The 9,996-nt window shown below is 42.9% G+C and overlaps 1 protein-coding gene across 1 annotated transcript; it reads right to left on the bottom strand.

The window, feature by feature from the left end:
* Window positions 1–3,639: 3,639 nt before the first annotated feature.
* mchr1a (melanin-concentrating hormone receptor 1a) lies at window positions 3,640–7,510 on the bottom strand. The gene is made up of 2 exons (XM_061062119.1): window positions 7,129–7,510; window positions 3,640–6,289 (listed from the first exon to the last, which is right to left on the bottom strand). The coding sequence occupies exons 1-2, from the start codon at window positions 7,190–7,192 to the stop codon at window positions 5,274–5,276; spliced, it is 1,080 nt and encodes a 359-aa protein (XP_060918102.1). The 5' UTR covers window positions 7,193–7,510; the 3' UTR covers window positions 3,640–5,273.
* Between the last annotated feature and the right edge of the window lie 2,486 nt (window positions 7,511–9,996).

Raw genomic sequence — 9,996 nt, 5'->3', positions numbered from 1 at the left:
ACCACATTAAAAAAAAAAACCTGTTTTTACAGCACACACATTTGGAGCACCACAGCATCAAATATACGTTACTAAAAAGTCTCTTGTTGGAGCAACTTCATGAGGCGCTCATCACCTCTGATGGATCGCTCCAGCTGGTCAGTTCCTTCCACCTTCAAAAGACTTGGGTGATGGCAAATTTGGAATTTGCGGGCCACGGGGTAAATCCAGAGGCGATCCTAGAGTCGGTTGGGGCCCTAGGCCAAAAATTAATTGGGGGCCCTTCCAACCAGCATTCATCACCAATATGTCGACCAGTTTCCTGACGCGTCCTTTTTGTTTCTTTGATTTTTCACTCCCAGACTTAAATGAGAGGTAGTGCTGTCAGATGGGGGCCCCTTAGGGAGGTATCCTACTGTCATTGCATAATTTGCACATTTTGAGCTACTGCTGTGGTTTAAAGTTGGGGGCCCCCTACTGGCCTCAGGGTAAATCTACATCATTAATCCTTCTGGCACATTTCTGTTTTTCCACCATGCCTTTTAAACATCCTCCTTTTTCTTTTGTGACAAATAAAATTCATCTCAAATCTTTGAATTTAACATTTAATCACTGAAGGCTCAGTTATATTATTAACATTTTTATGCACTTTACATTTGTGACTTTTCTCCCGTGGTGTCCTCTCTGACCCGCACACAGAACAGTCACTGCCCTGTTATGACCACGGATAAATACCCTGTAATTATCTCCATTTTAAAATGGCTTTGCACATGAAAAAATAAAATAAAATGAGGTCTTAAATGACACAGCTGTGGTCATTATAACGCAGCAGGCTCTTTTGTCTGCAGCCTGTCATTCTACAGAGCGAGCAGCCCCTCTTTTACCCCGGTGATCCATTAACTAAAACTGAAGTCATGACACTGATGAGGCTTTGAAAATGAATGTCTGCTGTTCTTTTGAACATATCAGACTTGTACGCTATAACAAAGAGTTTTAAATCAAGGCAGCAGAAGATCATAGCCTTTCAAAAAACCACCCACTGATTCTATCAAAATGAAAGACAGACACAAATTGGAGCCAAAACAAAAGAGAAGAGAAGTGGACGTCAATGATCAGAGGGGTGATGAAATGAGTCAAATAAGACTGAAAGAAAAATGTGTTTTTCATTCAAACAGAAAAACACAGAAAGCCAACTGATTGTGTGGACTCTGCGGAGACACACAATTATCTGAGCAGAGTAACTTCAACCTCCACTATATCACCTCCCAGCCCAGCTGATTGTCATCAGTCGTTAGCTGTAAGAACATCACAGGTGCAGTCGATAGCTCCTGATGAGCGAGGAAACCTGTGACCTAGTTCATTGGGAATCTATCCACAACATGGGCTTGAAAAAACCTTCATGTGACGTCACATGGCTTCATGCGTTCTGTGTCTCAACTTCCCCACACAGAAGAGACTTTAAAGGAAGAATGTGAGACTTTTTGACCCAGTAGATGTCGCCCTTGAGCACCAGCATGAAACCAAAACAAACTACTGTTAGGCCACGCCTCCTCCAGAGACACACCTCCAACCCCTCAACACTCGCGTTCAGACGAAGTTCAGTTAGAACGCACCACAGTTAAGCACCATTAAGCGCAAGAGGCGGACAAAATTGTTCTTTGCTCGAGCTGCAATCAGCTGTGTCCTGCATTCTTGTGTTAGCATGCTAATGTTAGCGCTCTTTAGTTAGCTCGTAGCTTCATGTTGAACATAAACTGACACAGAGTGTTCGTGATCTAAAGAGACTTATGTAACATCCAAATAATCAGTGAGTATGTTCTTCTTCTCTAGTTCTTGACTAAAACAGCTTTTATACACAAGGGGAGGAGCCGGCCGTCCCGTCCATGTAAACACGGCGCTGACAACAACACAGCCAGCGGGACTCGAGCTTCTCCCTCATTGTAGACAGTCATGACTCAGAGACACATTTACACAGGAGAGACTGGATTTCTGCTGTAGTAATGTGTAAAATATCGCACATTCATCCTTTAAACTTCATGACATTTTAAATATTAACACTGCAGAAATCAAACAAAGGGAGGAATGTTCACTACAACCTTTTCTACATTTGTAAAATAAATAGTTGACTCATAACGAAGTCTCTCCCTGAAATAGTTCTGAGGATGGGAAATGTGTTCTACGTGAAATCACGAGACAGACAGTTGTTCAATACAAATCTAACCTTTAATTTTTTACAGGACACACATTAAGCTATTCATCAATAAATAGACAGTTCAGACACAGAGCGACAAAGAATCCCAGTTTGTTTTGGTCAACATTTAGACAAAGTGGCACGTTCAGACTCGAGGCTTTTCCTCTCTCGCTTCTGTACAGGCTGTGGTTTGATAAGCAGCTGGGTTCATGGTCGCATTTCTAAACCGTCTTATACATTCTATGTGTAATCCTGTCAGAGCTTGTGCTGTATTCCTACAAATAGAAGTACTTGACCCCCCCCCCCCCCTATAATTGCTGTTCTGGAGGCTCTTGAAACTGAGGGCCTCATTCACTAGATAGATTGCGGTATAGCTCTGATAATATTCAGGCGCAAACATGCCCAACATGTGTCCTGCTCCCTGCAGTTTGCTCTTTGATTGCATCTGAATGTGGAGAAAATATCTCTACAATTTTACTCTGCATAGCGCTCTGATCTCATGCTGGCTGAAGTAAACAATCGTGAGGGGACAGAAGGTATGTTTCCACTCTGTGTAATGACCAGCTCACTGTACACATAGAACAGAACAGAATAGAATAAAACTCCTTATTGTGAGCCAAAAGTGGAAATTTGCATTAGACTCTCCAGATGCATACTGTAGCAACATTTAAAAAACAATCAACAGTCAATGTCACAGACAAAGCAGCTATGTTCAAACATCAAAACCCAGTCAATGTCATGGCTTCTCATCAGTCATGTTGCAAGTTTAACAATCTTTTTTACACTTTATAATAAAATAAATTACTTATAAAAGGTCACATATCATGTAAAATACTCTTCACCGGGTTTTTCTTACACCAGTGTGTGTCTCTAGTCCGTTTACAAACCCCCCCAAATGATGAGAAAAGTCCGTCCTCTCTGTCTTTTCCCTGCTCCACTTTTCAGAAAATGTGAGTTCAAACAGGCCGTTTGGAGATTTTCCCATCGTGACATCACAAAGGGCAGTAACCCCTCCCCCCAGGTGACCCCACTAACATTAAAGCTGACAAGACCGTCATCGCTACAATGTCTGTGCAAGTATTTTACAGTGCAAACATTTTAAGGTTCATAAAGCTCACAGCTCGTTTCATGCATCTTTTCAATGATCCCGTTTTGAAAGCTCTCGACAGCACCACCTGCTGGAGGCTTCAGCATCACACGGCTGAAATCTCAAACAACAACAACAACAACAACAACAACAACAACAACAACAACAACAGCAAACAGCAGCTGGGTGTACCGTGTGGGTGCACATATATTTTTAACGTGCAGTGATATGTGTCACCCAGCTGTACTTCATGTCAATCACAGTCTCCTTATATTCAGCCTTACTCGAGTGTTGATGTGGATGCATGAACCACAGTACTCAATATTCCTATTTTTTAAAGTAACCAGAAGTTTGCTCCTTCCCTGATGAATATATATGGGTGCTTTGGTCTAAATGTTTTCCCTCCAAATGGTTGAAAGTTCAGTAGTTTTTTTTTAACCTTGACCCGTCATGTAAAGTCCTAAATTAAATTGTATACATACAAAATATAAAGCAGATTCAACACAGTCAATGTAAAGACATATAATCACTTAGTGATAGAACTCAAAATCAGTCTTGGTCTCAAGAGAGTGACAAACCCCCTACACACAAGATTACTTTTTGATGATTTTTTACTGATATTTATGGTCTTGTCTCGGTCTCCCCCTGCCTTGGTCTTTGTCTTGTCCTGGTCTCGGAGCACTGTGGTCTCAGGAATGTCTTTGTCTCGATTAGTGTGCTCAGAAATGTGTGTGTTTCCTCTCTTATCGTGTGTTTGTGCTCAAGCTATGAAATGGTATGTAATTATTTTGAACTGACCAGGAGGAAAACTAAATGAAGAGGAGTTCATGGTGCATTTTGTGCACTAGAAGCAAATGACTTGAGTGACCAGGCTGTCCAACCCGCCCACACCACTGTTCTGACCGATACGCCAATAAGCTGACGGGAACAATTCCATCGTCAAAGTCGATTCAGGCGAAGGCGTTTGCCTCTGGTTAGGCGATACTGTATTCCGTCTCCAAAGGGTAAATGATAAAAGTTGAAGTAGAGAATGAGGGCCTGTGTCCTCTAAAGGCGGTCCTTGTGCTGTCAGCGTCCACAACCTCAGTTTCAGAGCACTTCTCACCTGACAATCAGTGTTGCTGTAGGTTATGAAAATTAACCTCCATTCCCTCGGTAATGACATTCAGGTCAGTTTTAGATAGCTCTGCGTGCTTAATATTTGCTTTTTATTCAAAGAACTATCACCAAAGAACATGAAAGGAATGTCAAGGTCCTGGCATTAGCAGCGGCTCCACACCTGGAAAGTCAGACGAGCCTCTCCTCCGCCATTGTTGTTGTCAAAGCTGATATCAGAAGCCCCGTCCCTTCTTGATTTTGATTGGTCAGTGAGGAAGAGGCGACATCGATGAGCGTGGCAGCTTCGAGCACATCGACAAAGACAGCCGAGGGTGTTTTTTTGTTTTGTTTTGCTGTGTGCGCTGAGCGCTGAAAATGCTACACAGCTTTGGTTTTGTATTGAAGCGGTTATATTCATTCTGGATAGTATTGACGGGTAGCGTTAATTTTTTGAGGACCTGCACAACCAACGCTCCAAACCACCGCAGGATACGCAAAGGCTGATGTCGTGCGGCCGTGTTTACTCACAGACCTTATCGGTTCAAAATGGTTTTTTTTCTGACAAACATGGCACAAGGAACAAGTTGTAAACACAAGAAGTACAGCTGAATGATTTTTAGATATGTACACTGAAACATAAATATAAAATCTGTTTTACAGTTTTCTTAGCTGCATAACACGTACAAACTCATATCAGTGTAAATAACGGTATCTTATCGTTTGAACAGGTTTAATCTACGGATTAGGGATGGTTCTTTGAGCTCCCAGTGTATGAAAATATGACTTTTTGAGCTGATGTGCAGACATTAGGCAATCATACCAAAACACTTTGCATTGTCTTATTGTTCCATTCAAAGAGCTGATCAGATGTAGGATAAGCAGGGCTAATTATTTCCATTCTTCTTCTGTGGTTATGATTCACTGTGGGGCCACATTGGATGGTATCATCTCCCCTGACGCCGGCTCCTGCTGAGCCCCCTCAGGAATCATCCTCACGCTCACACTTCCACCATCTGTCGTGCTCGGGTTCACGCGGAACTTTCTGTTGATTGGCCGAACCGCCCTGTAGAGCCGCCTCTTAAATGTCTCGCTGAGGATGATGTAGAGGAATGGGTTGATGCAGCTGTTAGCATAACCCATGCTAATGGCTATGTTGTAGGCGTAGGAGAAGGCCAGGCTTGGCTTCTGCACGCCGAGGTGGACCAGCTGGAGGATGTAGTAAGGGGCCCAGCAGATGAAGAACGCCAGGCAGATGGCCACCGCCATCCGGGTCACCTTCCGGGTTCGCACCCTCAGACTCCGGGGAGGCAGCGGGGCCACGCTGGTGGACATGTGCTGCAGGATCTTGAAGAACACCAGGCAGATGATGGCCAGCGGAATAGCAAACGCCAAGAAGAACTGGTAGAGTGTAAACCAGTATATGTCGGTGACCGGGTCAGGCAGGAGGAGAGCGCAGGCGACCATGCCATCGGGGAGAGTCATCAGGCCGGCGTACATCCACACGGGAATGATGGTGAGCAAAGACAGACCCCACACCAAGCCGATCACCAGCGCCGCCACACAAGGTGTGCGGATGTAGTTGAAGCGAATGGGATGGACCGTAGCCAGGTAACGGTCGAGTGTCATCGCAGTGAGGATGTAAGTGCTCACAATCTGGCTGTTGGAGTCGAGCGCGGTGATGACTGTGCACATAGCCGCTCCAAAGTGCCAGGTGCCATTGCCCAGCAACTGGTGGATGAGGAACGGCATCCCGAGGAGAAACAGGAGATCGACGAGCGATAGGTTCAAGATGAATATATCCGGAACGGTTTGTTTGGCCCGGCACTTGGTCTTCTTCATGATGGTGTAAATGACGATGCAGTTCCCCATGATGCCCAGAAAGCAGATGATGCCAGAGATGACGTGCAGGATGGAGCTGCAATGTAGAGTCCCATCTACAACTGGAGACAAGAAGTACAAGGACACATATTTAATGATGGCTTACTGTATTGTACATTGTGTGCTGATATGAAATCACAATTTTTTTTTCATTTTGCACATCTTTGTAATGCAGCCCTTATTTCACAAATATATATATATATAATAATATATTATTTCAGAGCAGCAGGGAACGAACAATACAAGTTTCTATCAGGGGATCATTATTATGTGTGAGGGGTTATTAGAGACGCTTTGACATTTCTGCATCTGGCTTTTAGGCTCCATTAGCTCCATTATTCTAGGAACGATTGATAGCCTATGTTTGTGTGTGTATCTGTGTGTATCTGTGTGTGTGTGTGTGTGTGTGTGGGGGGGGGGGGGTTGTATTTTTTTTCTTTGGCTCTTGCAGCATAAAGGATGACTGGAGCAAAATATCTGGGATTATTATTTAAGACCAAAATTATCTTTAACTGGAATATTAAAAATTAAACTTTGCCCTTCATGTTTTAAATGTTTGATCAAATAAAGCTGCATCCATGACCTTAGGAGAAATCATTATTAATATTGAAAGAGTGGCACAGTCTCATTTGACATGATTTAAATTTAAGCGTCTTTGAGTATTTAGAAAAGCGCTATATAAATCAAATTTGTTATTATTATTATTATTATTATTATTATTAGATAGTCATATTTCATTATGCTCGTCAACATATAAGGAAGTTAATGGATTTAACTGGAGGCTGAATTTATGGGAAAACGGATCTGAGCATTAAAAAAAAAAACACTCCGTGGTGTTGAGCGACCTGGTAGATAAGACTGGACCACGTTACAGTCCGCTGTTTACTCGACCTACCTGTTGTTGTTGTTGTTGAATTAGAGTCTATGAGAGAAAAATTAGAGAGGTTTAAATAATCCATCTGGAAAAAAAAAATCAAAAGTAAATCCAAGTTAAGAAGTATTCACAAGTGCCTGAGTCGGAAGCAAACTGCACAAAGAAAGAGCCCGAAACGAAAAAAACCTTCTTAATCTCTGAGTGATGCTTAATATCCCATTTGAAACAGTTTAATCCATCGCAGAAGAGGCATCGTGTTTGATTCCTCTGCGTCCCTCCTGATGATGATTAAAACCTCTGTTCATGAGGATCGGGAGCCACTGAGAGCATCCTCAGTCGGAGTCCGTCAGGCTCTCTGCGGAGTTGCGACTGCTCTGCTCTGTCAAGCTGCTGAAGTTGATTAGTTGATGATCTCGCTCCTTCAAGAGAGTGTGTGTGTGTGTGTGTGTGTGTGTGTGTGTGTGTGTGTGTGTGTGTGTGTGTGTGTGTGTGTGTGTGTGTGTGTGTGTGTGTGTGTGTGTGTGTGCGTAAAAGCGCACGCCTGGGCACGTTGGATCAAAATGTATGAACATATAATATAGTCCCCAGCCAAGGTTGATAGAATCGTATCAGCAGCGAGTAGATTAATAAAACTCAAATGAGGGGGAAAGGGAGAGAAAATGTGCCTACAGCACTCGGAGTGAAGATTGTGAGTAATCGTCCATGGAGCTAAGATTACCGCGGGCTATAAGATTAAAGAGAATTTCCAGTCTTATTTAATTTTCGAAGTTGTCCATCATCATCATCTCATTAATAAACGATCTCGGTCGTTTATTGGCTTACGAGTAGATAATTGGCAACAGGTGTTTCCGCTTAGAAATAAAGGAATCAACCCACGACCTTCCTCGCGCATTACTGTCAGAGTTATATCTCCTGAAAAGCGTTTTTATTTTCAACCACAAGATGGCTCTGCTGCGCGTCATTTAGACTCCAAACACGTCTCCTTCATAAAAATGTGATTTACCTAATGAGGTTTGAGGGTCAAAATAACACTTTTTCTGAAGTAGCCCAAGGCGTTAAATACAATATAGCCTATTATTAGTAATGAGGAAGGGTATGGAAGCACATAATAAAGTGTTATAGCTTTGAGCAGCAATCTTAATAAAGGATTTGATGGCTAAAGATGGAGGCAACATGTGTGTATGTTTGCTGAAGATGGATAAAGATGGAGGCAACATGTGTGTGTATGTTGGATAAAGATGGAGGCAACATGTGTGTGTGTTTGCTGAAGATGGATAAAGATGGAGGCAACATGTGTGTGTATGTTGGATAAAGATGGAGGCAACATGTGTGTGTGTGTGTGTTGGATAAAGATGGAGGCAACATGTGTGTGTATGTTGGATAAAGATGGAGGCAACATGTCTCCCATTTTGAGGGGAATCTTTGAATAGGCAACTCATTTCAGAGGCAGGTCATCCTGACATCTTGGAAGACAGGAAGAAGAAGCACAGTTAAAGAGTCTGACAAACATGAATAGAAATGTCAAAACAAAGAGAAAACTGAGAGTATGTTGTGTTTATGAGCATTGCATGATGGGTATTTTGTCATTGGACAAAGTGCTGCCTCTAAGTGCAGCGGTTGCCGTCCTTTGTATCCAAACTGTCATTTCTCCTCGGATAAACCCAAGCCGGTCTCTAGTCTCCAGCAGCGGTTATAATAGATTTACACGTTCCTCTTGGGAGTCTTTGTTTCCTTATCCTAAGATAAATTCAAAAGAAAATTTGTCGTCTCGCTCTCCCATCCCAGAGCTCACAGTTTCAGTGTCTGTGTTTATCCATCAGATACAGATACAGATACAGGCCTGAGCCCACAGTAATATCGTCTGATTCCTGAAATATTAGGTTAAGATGTGACATTTCCACAATATAAAAGCCTTACTCACAGGTATCAGTATCAAGCAGACCAAGACCAAGACCAAGACCAAGGCAGGACAAGACTGAGCCAAGGCAGGACAAGACTGAGCCAAGACCAAGACCAAGACCAAGACCAAGACCAAGACCAAGGCAGGACAAGACTAAGACCAAGACCAAGGCAGGACAAGACTGAGCCAAGACCAAGACCAAGACCAAGGCAGGACAAGACTGAGCCAAGACCAAGACCAAGGCAGGACAAGACCAAGACCAAGACCAAGGCAGGACAAAACTGAGCCAAGACCAAGACCAAGACCAAGACCAAGGCAGGACAAGACTGAGCCAAGACCAAGACCAAGACCAAGACCAAGACCAAGACCACCAAGAAGCTTCGATTTGCGTTCCATCCCTTCATACGATCCAAACCCTTTATTTCCAGTGCGTAACAAGATATCCAATCTCCTCTCTCATCTCAAATAATCTGTTTGAAATCTTGACAATCCACAAATTAAGAGTTCAGTTACACACTGAGCTTGTTATGACTCCTGGCCACATGATGAAGAAAACACTCATCAGAAAACCCGGTGTGTCATGCGTAGTTTAGCTTGTGCAATGAAGGATAAAGTTTGAGCCAATCACTGCGAGAGAAGGCGACGACTCTACCAACTGAGCCGCAGCCGCCCGACTATAAAAAAATAAAATCACCTTGAAAAATCTGAAGCAATGTGTTCTTTGAGAATAAAAATGCCTCCAATACTTACTACTACTGGATAATCAGCAGAACACCCGGGAGCTGTTTACCAATCGACCATTTCCTTTTATTTTTAACGACTGGCATGTCATCATACGGATTCCTCCCTGTGGAGGTTTTCTGTTTAAGTCCTGTTGGCAAAAGAATGAAGAGCACACCAGTGATGTACTGATTTACATAATTGAGCTCAGACTACTCTGCTGTGCATGCAGTGTGGTTTATGGATCAGTTCAGTACACCAATTATTTT

The sequence above is a fragment of the Labrus mixtus genome, chromosome 2 (genome assembly GCF_963584025.1).
Source record: "Labrus mixtus chromosome 2, fLabMix1.1, whole genome shotgun sequence".
NCBI classification, from domain to species: Eukaryota; Metazoa; Chordata; class Actinopteri; order Labriformes; family Labridae; genus Labrus; species Labrus mixtus.
The sequence above is the reverse complement of the archived record's forward strand: the minus strand, read 5'-3'. Positions and strand labels throughout refer to the sequence as shown.